Consider the following 18,926-nt stretch of genomic DNA (forward strand, 5'->3'; position numbering starts at 1 on the left):
CTAGTAAACTATAGGAGGATATATGGCTGATATCTCAGTCTATTGGGTTGACCCTAGTAAACTATAGGAGGATATATGGCTGATATCTTAGTCTATTGGGTTCACCCTAGTAAACTATAGGAGGATATATGGCTGATATCTCACTCTATTGGGTTCACCCTAGTAAACTATAGGGGGATATATGGCTGATATCTCAGTCTATTGGGTTCACCCTAGTAAACTATAGGAGGATATATGGCTGATATCTTAGTCTATTGGGTTCACCCTAGTAAACTATAGGAGGATATATGGCTGATATCGCAGTATATTGATGGTGTAATAGAGTTGGGTTCACCCTAGTAAACTATAGAGGGATATATGGCTGATATCTCAGTCTATTGATGTAATAGAGTTGGGTTCACCCTAGTAAACTATAGGAGGATATATGGCTGATATCTCAGTCTATTGGGTTCACCCTAGTAAACTATAGAGGATATATGGCTGATATCTCAGTCTATTGGGTTCACCCTAGTAAACTATAGGAGGATATATGGCTGATATCTCATTCTATTGGGTTCACCCTAGTAAACTGTAGGAGGATATATGGCTGATATCTCAGTCTATTGGGTTCACCCTAGTAAACTATAGGAGGGTATATGGCTGAAATCTCAGTCTACTGGGTTCACCCTAGTAAACTATAGGGGGATATATGGCTGATATCTCAGTCTATTGGGTTCACCCTAGTAAACTATAGGAGGATATATGGCTGATATCTCAGTATATTGATGATGTAATAGAGTTGGGTTCACCCTAGTAAACTATAGGGGGACATATGGCTGATATCTCAGTCTATTGGGTTCACCCTAGTAAACTATAGGGGGACATATGGCTGATATCTCAGTCGATTTGGTTCACCCTAGTAAACTATAGGAGGATATATGGCTGATATCTCAGTCTATTGGGTTCACCCTAGTAAACTATAGGAGGATATATGGCTGATATCTCAGTCTATTGGGTTCACCCTAGTAAACTATAGGGGGACATATGGCTGATATCTCAGTCTATTGGGTTCACCCTAGTAAACTATAGGAGGATATATGGCTGATATCTCAGTCTGTTGGGTTCACCCTAGTAAACTATAGGGGGATTTATGGCTTATATCTCAGTCTATTGGGTTCACCCTAGTAAACTATAGGAGGATATATGGCTGATATCTCAGTCTATTGGGTTCACCCTAGTAAACTATAGGAGGATATATGGCTGATATCTCAGTCTATTGGGTTCACCCTAGTAAACTATAGGAGGATATGGCTGATATCTTAGTCAATTGATGTAATAGAGTTGGGTTCACCCTAGTAAACTATAGGAGGATATATGGCTGATATCTCAGTCTATTGGGTTCACCCTAGTAAACTATAGGGGGATATATGGCTGATATCTCAGTCTACTGGGTTCACCCTAGTAAACTATAGGGGGATATATGGCTGATATCTCAGTCTATTGGGTTCACCCTAGTAAACTATAGGAGGATATATGGCTGATATCTCAGTCTATTGGCTTCACCCTAGTAAACTATAGGGGGATATATGGCTGATATCTCAGTCTGTTGGGTTCACCCTAGTAAACTATAGGAGGATATATGGCTGATATCTCAGTCTATTGGGTTCCCCCTAGTAAACTATAGGAGGATATATGGCTGATATCTCAGTCTATTGGGTTCACCCTAGTAAACTATAGGAGGATATATGGCTGATATCTCAGTATATTGATGGTGTAATAGAGTTGGGTTCACCCTAGTAAACTATAGAGGGATATATGGCCGATATCTCAGTCTATTGATGTAATAGAGTTGGGTTCACCCTAGTAAACTATAGGAGGATATATGGCTGATATCTCAGTCTATTGGGTTCACCCTAGTATACTATAGAGGGATATATGGCTGATATCTCAGTCTATTGGGTTCACCCTAGTAAACTATAGGAGGATATATGGCTGATATCTCAGTCTATTGGGTTCACCCTAGTAAACTATAGGGGGATATATGGCTGATATCTTAGTCTATTGGGTTCACCCTAGTAAACTATAGGAGGATATATGGCTGATATCTCAGTCTATTGGGTTCACCCTAGTAAACTAAAGGAGGATATATGGCTGATATCTCAGTATATTGGGTTCACCCTAGTAAACTAAAGGAGGATATATGACTATCTCAGTATATTGATGATGTAATAGAGTTGGGTTCACCCTAGTAAACTATAGGGGGATATATGGCTGATATCTCAGTCTATTGGGTTCACCCTAGGAAACTATAGGAGGATATATGGCTGATATCTCAGTCTATTGGGTTCACCCTAGTAAACTAAAGGAGGATATATGACTATCTCAGTATATTGATGATGTAATAGAGTTGGGTTCACCCTAGTAAACTATAGGGGGATATATGGCTGATATCTCAGTCTATTGGGTTCACCCTAGGAAACTATAGGGGGATATATGGCTGATATCTCAGTATATTGATGATGTAATAGAGTTGGGTTCACCCTAGTAAACTATAGGAGGATATATGGCTGATATCTCAGTCTATTGATGTAATAGAGTTGGGTTCACCCTAGTAAACTATAGGAGGATATATGGCTGATATCTCAGTCTATTGGGTTCACCCTAGTAAACTATAGAGGGATATATGGCTGATATCTCAGTCTATTGGGTTCACCCTAGTAAACTATAGGAGGATATATGGCTGATATCTCAGTATATTGATGATGTAATAGAGTTGGGTTCACCCTAGTAAACTATAGAGGGATATATGGCTGATATCTCAGTCTATTGGGTTCACCCTAGTAAACTATAGGAGGATATATGGCTGATATCTCAGTCTATTGGGATCACCCTAGTAAACTATAGGAGGATATATGGCTGATATCTCAGTCTATTGGGTTCACCCTAGTAAACTATAGGAGGATATATGGCTGATATCTCAGTATATTGATGATGTAATATAGTTGTGTTCACCCTAGTAAACTATAGGAGGATATATGGCTGATATCTAGGTATATTGATGGTGTAATAGAGTTGGGTTCACCCTAGTAAACTATAGAGGGATATATGGCTGATATCTCAGTCTATTGATGTAATAGAGTTGGGTTCACCCTAGTAAACTATAGGAGGATATATGGCTGATATCTCAGTCTATTGGGTTCACCCTAGTAAACTATAGAGGGATATATGGCTGATATCTCAGTCTATTGGGTTCACCCTAGTAAACTATAGGAGGATATATGGCTGATATCTCAGTCTATTGGGTTCACCCTAGTAAACTATAGGAGGATATATGGCTGATATCTCAGTCTATTGGGTTCACCCTAGTAAACTATAGGGGGATATATGGCTGATATCTCAGTCTACTGGGTTCACCCTAGTAAACTATAGGGGGATATATGGCTGATATCTCAGTCTATTGGGTTCACCCTAGTAAACTATAGGAGGATATATGGCTGATATCTCAGTCTATTGGCTTCACCCTAGTAAACTATAGGGGGATATATGGCTGATATCTCAGTCTGTTGGGTTCACCCTAGTAAACTATAGGAGGATATATGGCTGATATCTCAGTCTATTGGGTTCCCCCTAGTAAACTATAGGAGGATATATGGCTGATATCTCAGTCTATTGGGTTCACCCTAATAAACTATAGGAGGATATATGGCTGATATCTTAGTCTATTGATGTACTAGAGTTGGGTTCACCCTAGTAAACTATAGGAGGATATATGGCTGATATCTCAGTCTATTGGGTTCACCCTAGTAAACTATAGGAGGATATATGGCTGATATCTCAGTCTTTGGGTTCACCCTAGTAAACTATAGGAGGATATATGGCTGATATCTCAGTCTATTGGGTTCACCCTAGTAAACTATAGGAGGATATATGGCTGATATCTCAGTCTATTGGGTTCACCCTAGTAAACTATAGGGGGATATATGGCTGATATCTCAGTCTATTGGGTTCACCCTAGTAAACTATAGGAGGATATATGGCTGATATCTTAGTCTATTGGGTTCACCCTAGTAAACTATAGGAGGATATATGGCTGATATCTCAGTCTATTGGGTTCACCCTAGTAAACTATAGGAGGATATATGGCTGATATCTCAGTCTATTGGGTTCACCCTAGTAAACTATAGGAGGGTATATGGCTGATATCTCAGTCTACTTACTGGGTTCACCCTAGTAAACTATAGGGGGATATATGGCTGATATCTCAGTCTATTGGGTTCACCCTAGTAAACTATAGGAGGATATATGGCTGATATCTCAGTCTATTGGGTTCACCCTAGGAAACTATAGGGGGATATATGGCTGATATCTCAGTATATTGATGATGTAATATAGTTGTGTTCACCCTATTAAACTATAGGAGGATATATGGCTGATATCTCAGTCTATTGGGTTCACCCTAGTAAACTATAGGACGATATATGGCTGATATCTCAGTCTATTGGGTTCACCCTAGTAAACTATAGGAGGATATATGGCTGATATCTCAGTCTATTGGGTTCACCCTAGTAAACTATAGGAGGATATATGGCTGATATCTCAGTCTACTGGGTTCATCCTAGTAAACTATAGGAGGATATATGGCTGATATCTCAGTCTATTGGGTTCACCCTAGTAAACTATAGGGGGATATATGGCTGATATCTCAGTCTATTGGGTTCACCCTAGTAAACTATAGGAGGATATATGGCTGATATCTTAGTCTATTGGGTTCACCCTAGTAAACTATAGGAGGATATATGGCTGATATCTCAGTCTATTGGGTTCACCCTAGTAAACTATAGGAGGATATATGGCTGATATCTCAGTCTATTGGGTTCACCCTAGTAAACTATAGGAGGGTATATGGCTGATATCTCAGTCTACTTACTGGGTTCACCCTAGTAAACTATAGGGGGATATATGGCTGATATCTCAGTCTATTGGGTTCACCCTAGTAAACTATAGGAGGATATATGGCTGATATCTCAGTCTATTGGGTTCACCCTAGGAAACTATAGGAGGATATATGGCTGATATCTCAGTATATTGATGGTGTAATAGAGTTGGGTTCACCCTAGTAAACTATAGAGGGATATATGGCCGATATCTCAGTCTATTGATGTAATAGAGTTGGGTTCACCCTAGTAAACTATAGGAGGATATATGGCTGATATCTCAGTCTATTGGGTTCACCCTAGTATACTATAGAGGGATATATGGCTGATATCTCAGTCTATTGGGTTCACCCTAGTAAACTATAGGAGGATATATGGCTGATATCTCAGTCTATTGGGTTCACCCTAGTAAACTATAGGGGGATATATGGCTGATATCTCAGTCTATTGGGTTCACCCTAGTAAACAATAGGAGGATATATGGCTGATATCTTAGTCTATTGGGTTCACCCTAGTAAACTATAGGAGGATATATGGCTGATATCTCAGTATATTGGGTTCACCCTAGTAAACTAAAGGAGGATATATGACTATCTCATTATATTGATGATGTAATAGAGTTGGGTTCACCCTAGTAAACTATAGGGGGATATATGGCTGATATCTCAGTCTATTGGGTTCACCCTAGGAAACTATAGGAGGATATATGGCTGATATCTCAGTCTATTGGGTTCACCCTAGTAAACTAAAGGAGGATATATGACTATCTCAGTATATTGATGATGTAATAGAGTTGGGTTCACCCTAGTAAACTATAGGGGGATATATGGCTGATATCTCAGTCTATTGGGTTCACCCTAGTAAACTATAGGAGGATATATGGCTGATATCTCAGTATATTGATGGTGTAATAGAGTTGGGTTCACCCTAGTAAACTATAGAGGGATATATGGCTGATATCTCAGTCTATTGATGTAATAGAGTTGGGTTCACCCTAGTAAACTATAGGAGGATATATGGCTGATATCTCAGTCTATTGGGTTCACCCTAGTAAACTATAGAGGGATATATGGCTGATATCTCAGTCTATTGGGTTCACCCTAGTAAACTATAGGGGGATATATATGGCTGATATCTCAGTATATTGATGATGTAATAGAGTTGGGTTCACCCTAGTAAACTATAGAGGGATATATGGCTGATATCTCAGTCTATTGGGTTCACCCTAGTAAACTATAGGAGGATATATGGCTGATATCTCAGTCTATTGGGATCACCCTAGTAAACTATAGGAGGATATATGGCTGATATCTCAGTCTATTGGGTTCACCCTAGTAAACTATAGGAGGATATATGGCTGATATCTCAGTATATTGATGATGTAATATAGTTGTGTTCACCCTAGTAAACTATAGGAGGATATATGGCTGATATCTAGGTATATTGATGGTGTAATAGAGTTGGGTTCACCCTAGTAAACTATAGAGGGATATATGGCTGATATCTCAGTCTATTGATGTAATAGAGTTGGGTTCACCCTAGTAAACTATAGGAGGATATATGGCTGATATCTCAGTCTATTGGGTTCACCCTAGTAAACTATAGAGGGATATATGGCTGATATCTCAGTCTATTGGGTTCACCCTAGTAAACTATAGGAGGATATATGGCTGATATCTCAGTCTATTGGGTTCACCCTAGTAAACTATAGGGGGATATATGGCTGATATCTCAGTCTATTGGGTTCACCCTAGTAAACTATAGGAGGATATATGGCTGATATCTTAGTCTATTGGGTTCACCCTAGTAAACTATAGGGGGATATATGGCTGATATCTCAGTCTACTGGGTTCACCCTAGTAAACTATAGAGGGATATATGGCTGATATCTCAGTCTATTGATGTAATAGAGTTGGGTTCACCCTAGTAAACTATAGGAGGATATATGGCTGATATCTCAGTCTATTGGGTTCACCCTAGTAAACTATAGGAGGATATATGGCTGATATCTCAGTCTATTGGGATCACCCTAGTAAACTATAGGAGGATATATGGCTGATATCTCAGTCTATTGGGTTCACCCTAGTAAACTATAGGAGGATATATGGCTGATATCTCAGTCTATTGGGTTCACCCTAGTAAACTATAGGAGGATATATGGCTGATATCTCAGTCTATTGGGTTCACCCTAGTAAACTATAGGAGGATATATGGCTGATATCTCAGTCTACTGGGTTCATCCTAGTAAACTATAGGGGGATATATGGCTGATATCTCAGTCTATTGGGTTCACCCTAGTAAACTATAGGGGGATATATGGCTGATATCTCAGTCTATTGGGTTCACCCTAGTAAACTATAGGGGGATATATGGCTGATATCTCAGTCTATTGGGTTCACCCTAGTAAACTATAGAGGATATATGGCTGATATCTCAGTCTATTGGGTTCACCCTAGTAAACTATAGGAGGATATATGGCTGATATCTAAGTCTGTTGATGTAACAGATTTTACCTCATCATTATTATTGCACAAAGACTTTCACACACAACTCACCACTCTTTATTCTGACATCCTCTGTAGACAGAAGAAAGAGAAGATAAAACATGATGTATTATGGGTACTAGAACATGAAGACAGACTACATCCTCTCTATTCTAACCTCCTCTGTAGACAGTAGATAAAACATGATGTATTATGGGTACTAGAACATGAAGACAGACTACATGAATATAGTAAACACAGAGACAACACTTACCCATCTGTTCAGCCAGGTTTTGAAGTTCATCTAGAGGGAAAGAAATATATTCACTCATCTTGTCACCAAGAAAGAAACAGGAACACAGACAGAGAGGAACACAGATAGACAGAAACATAGACAGAGAGGAACACAGACAGGAACACAGACAGACAGAAACATAGACAGAGAGGAACACAGACAGGAACACAGACAGACAGACAGGAAGGCACATCAGACAAACACACTACTTACAAAGGTAAAGATCTTCCTCATTTGAACCTGAAGATGTTTCCCCTCAGAGCCTGGTTCCTCTCTACCCAGTAGAGGACAGGTCACCCGTCAGAGCCTGGTTACTCTCTACCCAGTACAGTCAGTAGAGGACTGGTCACCCCTCAGAGCCTGGTTCCTTGGTCCTCCCCAGTAGAGGACTAGTCACCCTCAGAGCCTGGTTCCTCTGGTCTACCCAGTACAGCCAGTAGAGGACTGGTCACCCCTCAGAGCCTGGTTCCTCTGGTCTACCCAGTACAGCCAGTAGAGGACTGGTCACCCCTCAGAGCCTGGTTCCTCTGGTCTACCCAGTACAGCCAGTAGAGGACTGGTCACCCCTAAGAGCCTGGTTCCTCTCTACCCAGTACAGTCAGTAGAGGACTGGTCACTCCTCAGAGCCTGGTTCCTCTGGTCTACCCAGTACAGCCAGTAGAGGACTGGTCACCCTTCAGAGCCTGGTTCCTCTCTACCCAGTACAGCCAGTATAGGACTGGTCACCCCTCAGAGCCTGGTTCCTCTGGTCTACCCAGTACAGCCAGTAGAGGACTGGTCAGCCCTCAGAGCCTGGTTCCTCTCTACCCAGTACAGCCAGTAGAGGACTGGTCACCCCTCAGAGTCTGGTTCCTCTCTACCCAGTACAGCCAGTAGAGGACTGGTCACCCCTCAGAGCCTGGTTCCTCTCTTCCCAGTAGAGGACTGGTCACCCATTAAATAACGACTGAATCATGAGATTTATACAGTATAGATTTTTTAAGGAAAGTGTTTTCACTTAAATCACAGAACTTATTGCATGCAGTTGTGAATAACTTTAACACACAACTCACCACTCTGTATTCGGACCTCTGTAGACAGAGAAGATAAAACATGATGTATTATGGGTACTAGAACATGAAGACAGACTACATGAATATCGTAAACAGAGAGACAACACTTACCCATCTGTCTAGACAGGTTTTGAATGAGAACATCTAGGGGGGAGAAATATATTCAATCATCTTGCCACCAAAACAGACAGGAACACAGACAGACAGGAAAACACAGACAAATCAGACAAACATACTACTTACAAAGGTAACGATCTTCCTCATTTGAACCTGAAGATGTTTGTAAAAAACACAGTCAGTTATTAGACATGTTGACACCTTCTAAAACCATGTTATTATCAAACCCTGCTGATACCTCCTCAGAGCCTGGTTCCTCTGGTCTACCCAGTACAGCCAGTAGAGGACTAGTCACCCCTTAGAGCCTGGTTCCTCTGGTCTACCCAGTACAGCCAGTAGAGGACTGGTCACCCCTCAGAGCCTGGTTCCTCTCTACCCAGTAGAGGACTGGTCACCCGTCAGAGCCTGGTTACTCTCTACCCAGTACAGTCAGTAGAGGACTGGTCACCCCTCAGAGCCTGGTTCCTTGGTCCTCCCCAGTAGAGGACTAGTCACCCTCAGAGCCTGGGTCCTCTGGTCTACCCAGTACAGCCAGTGGAGGACTGGTCACCCCTCAGAGCCTGGTTCCTCTGGTCTACCCAGTACAGCCAGTAGAGGACTGGTCACCCCTCAGAGCCTGGTTCCTCTGGTCTACCCAGTACAGCCAGTAGAGGACTGGTCACCCTTCAGAGCCTGGTTCCTCTCTACCCAGTACAGCCAGTAGAGGACTGGTCACCCCTCAGAGCCTGGTTCCTCTGGTCTACCCAGTACAGCCAGTAGAGGACTGGTCACCCCTCAGAGCCTGGTTCCTCTCTACCCAGTAGTCAGTAGAGGACTGGTCACTCCTCAGAGCCTGGTTCCTCTGGTCTACCCAGTACAGCCAGTAGAGGACTGGTCACCCTTCAGAGCCTGGTTCCTCTCTACCCAGTACAGCCAGTAGAGGACTGGTCACCCCTCAGAGCCTGGTTCCTCTGGTCTACCCAGTACAGCCAGTAGAGGACTGGTCACCCCTCAGAGCCTGGTTCCTCTGGTCTACCCAGTACAGCCAGTAGAGGACTGGTCACCCCTCAGAGCCTGGTTCCTCTCTACCCAGTACAGCCAGTAGAGGACTGGTCACCCATTAAATAACGACTGAATCATGAGATTTATACAGTATAGATTTTGTAAGGAAAGTGTTTTCACTTAAATCACAGAACTTATTGCATGCAGTTGTGAATAACTTTAACACACCACTCACCACTCTGTATTCGGACCTCTGTAGACAGAGAAGATAAAACATGATGTATTATGGGTACTAGAACATGAAGACAGACTACATGAATATCGTAAACAGAGAGACAACACTTACCCATCTGTCTAGACAGGTTTTGAATGAGAACATCTAGGGGGGAGAAATATATTCAATCATCTTGCCACCAAAACAGACAGGAACACAGACAGACAGGAAAACACAGACAAATCAGACAAACATACTACTTACAAAGGTAACGATCTTCCTCATTTGAACCTGAAGATGTTTGTAAAAAACACAGTCAGTTATTAGACATGTTGACACCTTCTAAAACCATGTTATTATCAAACCCTGCTGATACCTCCTCAGAGCCTGGTTCCTCTGGTCTACCCAGTACAACCAGTAGAGGACTGGTCACCACTCAGAGCCTGGTTCCTCTCTACCCAGTACAGCCAGTAGAGGACTGGTCACCCCTCAGAGCCTGGTTCCTCTGGTCTACCCAGTACAGCCAGTAGAGGACTGGTCACCCCTCAGAGCCTGGTTCCTCTCTACCCAGTACAGCCAGGAGAGGACTGGTCACCCATTAAATAACGACTGAATCATGAGATTTATACAGTATAGATTTTGTAAGGAAAGTGTTTTCACTTAAATCACAGAACTTATTGCATGCAGTTGTGAATAACTTTAACACACCACTCACCACTCTGTATTCGGACCTCTGTAGACAGAGAAGATAAAACATGATGTATTATGGGTACTAGAACATGAAGACAGACTACATGAATATCGTAAACAGAGAGACAACACTTACCCAGCTGTCTAGACAGGTTTTGAATGAGAACATCTAGGGGGGAGAAATATATTCAATCATCTTGCCACCAAAACAGACAGGAACACAGACAGACAGGAAAACACAGACAAATCAGACAAACATACTACTTACAAAGGTAACGATCTTCCTCATTTGAACCTGAAGATGTTTGTAAAAAACACAGTCAGTTATTAGACATGTTGACACCTTCTAAAACCATGTTATTATCAAACCCTGCTGATACCTCCTCAGAGCCTGGTTCCTCTGGTCTACCCAGTACAACCAGTAGAGGACTGGTCACCACTCAGAGCCTGGTTCCTCTCTACCCAGTACAGCCAGGAGAGGACTGGTCACCCCTCAGAGCCTGGTTCCTCTCTACCCAGTACAGCCAGTAGAGGACTGGTCACCCCTCAGAGCCTGGTTCCTCTGGTCTACCCAGTACAGCCAGGAGAGGACTGGTCACCCCTCAGAGCCTGGTTCCTCTCTACCCAGTACAGCCAGGAGAGGACTGGTCACCCCTCAGAGCCTGGTTCCTCTCTACCCAGTACAGCCAGGAGAGGACTGGTCACCCCTCAGAGCCTGGTTCCTCTGGTCTACCCAGTACAGCCAGTAGAGGACTGGTCACCCCTCAGAGCCTGGTTCCTCTCTACCCAGTACAGCCAGGAGAGGACTGGTCACCCCTCAGAGCCTGGTTCCTCTGGTCTACCCAGTACAGCCAGTAGAGGACTGGTCACCCCTCGGAGCCTGGTTCCTCTGGTCTACCCAGTACAGCCAGTAGAGGACTGATCACCCCTCAGAGCCTGGTTCCTCTCTACCCAGTACAGCAGGTAGAGGACTAGTCACCCCTCAGAGCCTGGTTCCTCTGGTCTACCCAGTACAGCCAGCAGAGGACTGGTCACCACTCAGAGCCTGGTTCCTCTCTACCCAGTACAGCCAGTAGAGGACTGGTCACTCCTCAGAGCCTGGTTCCTCTACCCAGTACAGCCAGTAGAGGACTGGACATCCCTCAGGGCCTGGTTCCTCTGGTCTACCCAGTACAGCCAGTAGAGGACTGGTCACCTCTCAGAGCCTGGTTCCTCTGGTCTACCCAGTACAGCCAGTAGAGGACTAGTCACCCCTCAGAGCCTGGTTCCTCTGGTCTACCCAGTACAGCCAGTAGAGGACTGGTCACCCCTCAGAGCCTGGTTCCTGTCTACCCAGTAGAGGACTGGTCACCCGTCAGAGCCTGGTTACTCTCTACCCAGTACAGTCAGTAGAGGACTGGTCACCCCTCAGAGCCTGGTTCCTCTCTACCCAGTACAGCCAGTAGAGGACTGGTCACCCCTCAGAGCCTGGTTCCTTGGTCCTCCCCAGTAGAGGACTAGTCACCCTCAGAGCCTGGGTCCTCTGGTCTACCCAGTACAGCCAGTAGAGGACTGGTCACCCTTCAGAGCCTGGTTCCTCTCTACCCAGTACAGCCAGTAGAGGACTGGTCACCCCTCAGAGCCTGGTTCCTCTGGTCTACCCAGTACAGCCAGTAGAGGACTGGTCACCCCTCAGAGCCTGGTTCCTCTGGTCTACCCAGTACAGCCAGGAGAGGACTGGTCACCCCTCAGAGCCTGGTTCCTCTCTACCCAGTACAGCCAGGAGAGGACTGGTCACCCCTCAGAGCCTGGTTCCTCTGGTCTACCCAGTACAGCCAGTAGAGGACTGGTCACCCCTCAGAGCCTGGTTCCTATCTACCCAGTACAGTCAGGAGAGGACTGGTCACCCCTCAGAGCCTGGTTCCTCTGGTCTACCCAGTACAGCCAGGAGAGGACTGGTCACCCCTCAGAGCCTGGTTCCTCTGGTCTACCCAGTACAGCCAGGAGAGGACTGGTCACCCCTCAGAACCTGGTTCCTCTCTACCCAGTACAGCCAGTAGAGGACTGGTCACCCCTCACAGCCTGGTTCCTCTCTACCCAGTACAGCCAGTAGAGGACTGGTCACCCCTCACAGCCTGGTTCCTCTGGTCTACCCAGTACAGCCAGTAGAGGACTGGTCACCCCTCAGAGCCTGGTTCCTCTCTACCCAGTACAGCCAGTAGAGGACTGGTCACCCCTCAGAGTCTGGTTCCTCTCTACCCAGTACAGCCAGTAGAGAGGTTCTTACCCAGGTGATAGACTAGATAAGGTTTATATTCCAGTGATATGTAACCAGAGGTAGAGAGGTTCTTACCCAGGTGATAGACTAGATAAGGTTTATATTCCAGTGATATGTAACCAGAGGTAGAGAGGTTCTTACCCAGGTGATAGACTAGATAAGGTTGATATTCCAGTGATATGTAACCAGAGGTAGAGAGGTTCTTACCCAGGTGATAGACAACGTCAGGTTCCAGATCCAGTAGAATCCTGTAAAAGTCTAATTTCACACTCCTTGAGTCGTCTGCTTCTTCTAGGGCCTTGTACAACTGTCTCATCTGGTCCCGTCTGGTCATCTGGTGGATCCTGATGTTACAGTACAACTCCTTATAGAACAGCTCATGAAGGATGGGCATCACCTTGGTAACCTTCTGAATGAGTTGATACTTATGGACGTCCACAAAATTGGCACCTGAAAAGAGATGTAGAGTTATATACTGTAGAATAAGAGGACATTACTAGTCAGGTTAGATGTAGAGTTATATAGTGTAGGACAAGAGGACATTACTAGTCAGGTTAGATGTAGAGGACATTACTAGTCAGGTTAGATATAGAGGACATTACTAGTCAGGTTAGATGTAGAGGACATTACTAGTCAGGTTAGATGTAGTGGACATTACTAGTCAGGTTAGATGTAGAGGACATTACTAGTCAGGTTAGATGTAGAGTTATATACTGTAGAACAAGAGGACATTACTAGTCAGGTTAGATGTAGAGGACATTACTAGTCAGGTTAGATATAGAGGACATTACTAGTCAGGTTAGATGTAGAGGACATTACTAGTCAGGTTAGATGTAGAGGACATTACTAGTCAGGTTAGATGTAGAATTATACTGTAGGACAAGAGGACATTACTAGTCAGGTTAGATGTAGAGTTATATACTGTAGAATAAGAGGACATTACTAGTCAGGTTAGATGTAGAGTTATATAGTGTAGGACAAGAGGACATTACTAGTCAGGTTAGATGTAGAGGACATTACTAGTCAGGTTAGATGTAGAGGACATTACTAGTCAGGTTAGATATAGAGGACATTACTAGTCAGGTTAGATGTAGAGGACATTACTAGTCAGGTTAGATGTAGAGTTATATACTGTAGAAGTAGAGGACATTACTAGTCAGGTTAGATGTAGAGTTATATACTGTAGAACAAGAGGACATTACTAGTCAGGTTAGATGTAGAGGACATTACTAGTCAGGTTAGATGTAGAGGACATTACTAGTCAGGTTAGCTGTAGAGGACATCACTAGTCAGGTTAGATGTAGAGGACATTACTAGTCAGGTTAGATGTAGAGGACATTACTAGTCAGGTTAGATGTAGAGGACATTACTAGTCAGGTTAGATGTAGAGGACATTACTAGTCAGGTTAGATATAGAGGACATTACTAGTCAGGTTAGATGTAGAGGACATTACTAGTCAGGTTAGATATAGAGGACATTACTAGTCAGGTTAGATGTAGAGGACATTACTAGTCAGGTTAGATGTAGAGTTATATACTGTAGAACAAGAGGACATTACTAGTCAGGTTAGATGTAGAGGACATTACTAGTCAGGTTAGAAGTAGAGGACATTACTAGTCAGGTTAGATGTAGAGGACATTACTAGTCAGGTTAGATGTAGAGGGCATTACTAGTCAGGTTAGATATAGAGGACATTACTAGTCAGGTTAGATGTAGAGTTATATACTGTAGAACAAGAGGACATTACTAGTCAGGTTAGATGTAGAGGACATTACTAGTCAGGTTAGAAGTAGAGGACATTACTAGTCAGGTTAGATGTAGAGGACATTACTAGTCAGGTTAGATGTAGAGGGCATTACTAGTCAGGTTAGATATAGAGGACATTACTAGTCAGGTTAGATGTAGAGTTATATACTGTAGAACAAGAGGACATTACTAGTCAGGTTAGATGTAGAGGACATTACTAGTCAGGTTAGATGTAGTGGACATTACTAGTCAGGTTAGATGTAGAGGACATTACTAGTCAGGTTAGATGTAGAGGACATTACTAGTCAGGTTAGAAGTAGAGGACATTACTAGTCAGGTTAGATGTAGAGGACATTACTAGTCAGGTTAGATGTAGAGGACATTACTAGTCAGGTTAGATGTAGAGTTATATACTGTAGAACAAGAGGACATTACTAGTCAGGTTAGATGTAGAGGACATTACTAGTCAGGTTAGATGTAGAGTTATATACTGTAGGACAAGAGGACATTACTAGTCAGGTTAGATGTAGAGGACATTACTAGTCAGGTTAGGTGTAGAGGACATTACTAGTCAGGTTAGATGTAGAGTTATATACTGTAGAACTAGAGGACATTACTAGTCAGGTTAGATGTAGAGTTATATACTGTAGAACAAGAGGAAATTACTAGTCAGGTTAGATGTAGAGGACATTACTAGTCAGGTTAGATGTAGAGGACATTACTAGTCAGGTTAGATGTAGAGTTATATACTGTAGAACAAGAGGACATTACTAGTCAGGTTAGACAGTGATTTCATTTTTTTCAGTAAAATATATACCTATGTTTTGAATTTGAAAAAATCATATTTTATTTTTCCAATTAAGAAGGGTTCGGTGAATGCGCATATGAAACTGGTGGGGTTCAGTACCTCCAACAAGGTTAAGAACCACTGGTTTAAACACTGTTTCCCACGCTTGTTCAATGAACCATAAACAATTAATGAACATTCACCTGTGGAACGGTGCATGTTCGGACACTAACAGCTTACAGAAGGTAGGCAATTAAGGTCACAGTTATGAAATCTTAGGACACAAAAGAGACCTTTCTACTGACTTTGAAAAACACCAAAATAAAGATACTCAGGGTCCAGAGAGGTTCTTACCCAGGTGATAGACTAGATAAGGTTGATATTCCAGTGATATGTAACCAGAGGTAGAGAGGTTCTTACCCAGGTGATAGACTAGATAAGGTTTATATTCCAGTGATATGTAACCAGAGGTAGAGAGGTTCTTACCCAGGTGATAGACAACGTCAGGTTCCAGATCCAGTAGAATCCTGTAAAAGTCTGATTTCACCTGGTTCCCTCCTGAGTCCTCTCTTGAATTGAGAGCCTGGTACAACCGTCTCATCTGGTCCTGTCTGGTCCTGGCAGCATGGATCTCAGAGTACCTCTCAGAACGGATCAAGTAAAATGCCATGGGAATCACCATGGTAACCCTCTGACTGAGGTGAACACTGTGAATGTCCACAAACTGGGCATCACCTAGACAGGAAAGAAAACAGATGTAGAGTTATATACTGTAGAACAAGAGGACATTACTAGTCAGGTTAGATGTAGAGTTATATACTGTAGAACAAGAGGACATTACTAGTCAGGTTAGATGTAGAGGACATTACTAGTCAGGTTAGATGTAGAGGACATTACTAGTCAGGTTAGATGTAGAGTTATATACTGTAGAACAAGAGGACATTACTAGTCAGGTTAGATGTAGAGGACATTACTAGTCAGGTTAGATGTAGAGGACATTACTAGTCAGGTTAGATGTAGAGGACATTACTAGTCAGGTTAGATGTAGAGGACATTACTAGTCAGGTTAGATGTAGAGGACATTACTAGTCAGGTTAGATGTAGAGGACATTACTAGTCAGGTTAGAAAAGAGACTACTTCATGTCCCTTATCAATTTGAAGTCCTTCACTGTAGACAGGAAACACATGAATATTCAGTCTGTGATTAACAGTTGACCCATCAGTATTATAGTAATAATCATAATCTCGACATGTGAAACTCTAACAAGACAACAGGTGACTTACCTTGTTCCTCCAGTAGTTTTCTAATCTTCTTCTCTGTAGACAAAAGAAAACAAATGTATAAATCATTACAATAATAAGCATTAAAAGCCTGGATGCTCCTCGAGCCGATTCCTAATTAATTCCTCTAATAACCAAAATCTTCAAGACTTCCATAGCAGTGTCCGTGCTATTTGGCTGTTCAGAATCGGCAAATTAAAGCCTGGTTAAACTCACCTTCAGTATGTTTAAAATCTCTGACTGAGGGACTCTTAATGATGAGACAACAAGGTCCAGTCAGACATCAAAGGACCAGTCAGAGATCAAGGACCAGTCAGACATCAAAGGACCAGTCAGACATCAAGGACCAGTCAGACATCAAAGGACCAGTCAGAGATCAAGGACCAGTCAGAGATCAAGGACCAGTCAGAGATCAAGGACCAGTCAGACATCAAGGACCAGTCAGAGATCAAGGACCAATCAGAGATCAAGGTTAAACTCACCTGTATGTTTTCTCCACATGTAGACACCAGCTGGAGCTGCAAGAAGAACTATAACAGCTGCTGCTATTAGACCAACAATCAACCCTACTTGTGATTTAGGAAACACGTCATCTGAAACAGAGAAGCCATGTCAAACCATTACAACACTACATATATACTGTACAGGAAGTAAAGCATCATTTATACATACTACTGAACAGACCAATAAGGTCATCCTTTAGGAAACCGTCCTCCACTGACTAGTCTAACTAACTAGAGGTCTCAGGTATTTGGGTTAACCAATGAAGACCTCACCTGGGACATGAATCTCTGTCTCCTTCAGGTGATTGATCTCCGTCTGGTGAACTCTACAGGTGAACCTGTTGGTGTCAGTCTTGTCCACGGTGACATGTTGTCTCACAGTGTAGTGGCCCTCTGAGTCTCTGTGTCTCTCTGGAGGTCCATCAGCAGGGAGGATGGTTCCAGAACTGTCCAGCCACTCCATCTCAGGTTCAGGAAACCAGCCTCCAGACTCACACTTCAGGACCACCCCCCAGCCTTTAGTTCCATCAATAGAGATCACTGGCTGAGATACAGCACCTACACAGATACAAGATAAAACAGAGATCACTGGCTGAGATACAGCACCTACAGATACAAGATAAAACAGAGATCACTGGCTGAGATACAGCACCTACAGATACAAGATACTAAAAGAGTATTAACAGAAAGATGAACAGAACCCTGCAGCACTCCAGTATTAACAGAACCCTGCAGCACCCCAGTATTAACAGAACCCTGCAGCACTCCAGTATTAACAGAACCCTGCAGCACTCCAGTATTAACAGAACCCTGCAGCACTCCAGTATTAACAGAACCCTGCAGCACTCCAATATTAACAGAACCCTGCAGCACTCCAGTATTAACAGAACCCTACAGCACTCCAGTATTAACAGAACCCTGCAGCACTCCAGAATTAACAGAAAGATGGTCAGAAGTCAAGCCATCAACCTACATGAAATAAAAAAGTAAATACATTAAAGAGATAATTATTAAACCAGCAACAACTTTACTTTAAAGACCTGTTTGACTCTGCATCAATTATTCCATGTGTCAAAAGACTTGGACAACAGTAGGAATATTGGGACACAGTAGTGAGTCAACAGTAGGAATATTGGGACACAGAAGTGAGTCAACAGTAGGTAGTAGGAATATTGGGACACAGCAGTGAGTCAACAGTAGGAATATTGGGACACAGCAGTGAGTCAACAGTAGGTAGCAGGAATATTGGGACACAGCAGTGAGTCAACAGCAGGTAGTAGGAATATTGGGACACAGCAGTGAGTCAACAGCAGGTAGTAGGAATATTGGGACACAGACAGTGAGTCAACAGTAGGAATATTGGGACACAGACAGTGTGACAGTGTGGGAGGTTTGGATGTGTGAGGAGTGTGTTGTAAAGGCTGTGTGCTGAACAGCTGAATACATGATGAGGGAGGAAGACCAGCTGAATACATGATGAGGGAGGAAGACCAGCTGAATACATGATCTATAACAGAGGAAGGAATGATGAGGGAGGAAGACCAGCTGAATACATGATCTATAACAGAGGAAGTAATGATGAGGGAGGAAGACCAGCTGAATACA

At 43.0% G+C, this 18,926-nt stretch overlaps 1 protein-coding gene across 5 annotated transcripts in view; it reads right to left on the reverse strand.

Annotated features, from left to right (window-relative positions):
• The window catches only part of LOC110535267, a 142,040-nt gene that overhangs the window by 111,368 nt on the left and 11,746 nt on the right, over nt 1-18,926 (reverse strand). The window contains exons 3-18 of one of the 5 annotated variants that reach the window (XM_036987011.1): nt 17,595-17,879; nt 17,301-17,411; nt 16,822-16,854; nt 16,023-16,271; nt 13,210-13,452; nt 11,014-11,040; nt 10,882-10,914; nt 10,771-10,788; nt 10,320-10,346; nt 10,188-10,220; nt 10,077-10,094; nt 8,987-9,013; nt 8,855-8,887; nt 8,744-8,761; nt 7,671-7,700; nt 7,469-7,489 (exon numbers count right to left, since the gene is read on the reverse strand). In XM_036987011.1, the coding sequence (XP_036842906.1) occupies nt 7,469-7,489; nt 7,671-7,700; nt 8,744-8,761; nt 8,855-8,887; nt 8,987-9,013; nt 10,077-10,094; nt 10,188-10,220; nt 10,320-10,346; nt 10,771-10,788; nt 10,882-10,914; nt 11,014-11,040; nt 13,210-13,452; nt 16,023-16,271; nt 16,822-16,854; nt 17,301-17,411; nt 17,595-17,879 (1,206 nt within the window). The remainder of the gene's footprint in view (nt 1-7,468; nt 7,490-7,670; nt 7,701-8,743; nt 8,762-8,854; nt 8,888-8,986; nt 9,014-10,076; nt 10,095-10,187; nt 10,221-10,319; nt 10,347-10,770; nt 10,789-10,881; nt 10,915-11,013; nt 11,041-13,209; nt 13,453-16,022; nt 16,272-16,821; nt 16,855-17,300; nt 17,412-17,594; nt 17,880-18,926) is intronic. The other 4 variants (XM_036987014.1, XM_036987012.1, XM_036987015.1 and 1 more) reach the window with 4 other exon arrangements.

Source organism: Oncorhynchus mykiss, chromosome 9 (genome assembly GCF_013265735.2).
Source record: "Oncorhynchus mykiss isolate Arlee chromosome 9, USDA_OmykA_1.1, whole genome shotgun sequence".
Taxonomy (NCBI): domain Eukaryota; kingdom Metazoa; phylum Chordata; class Actinopteri; order Salmoniformes; family Salmonidae; genus Oncorhynchus; species Oncorhynchus mykiss.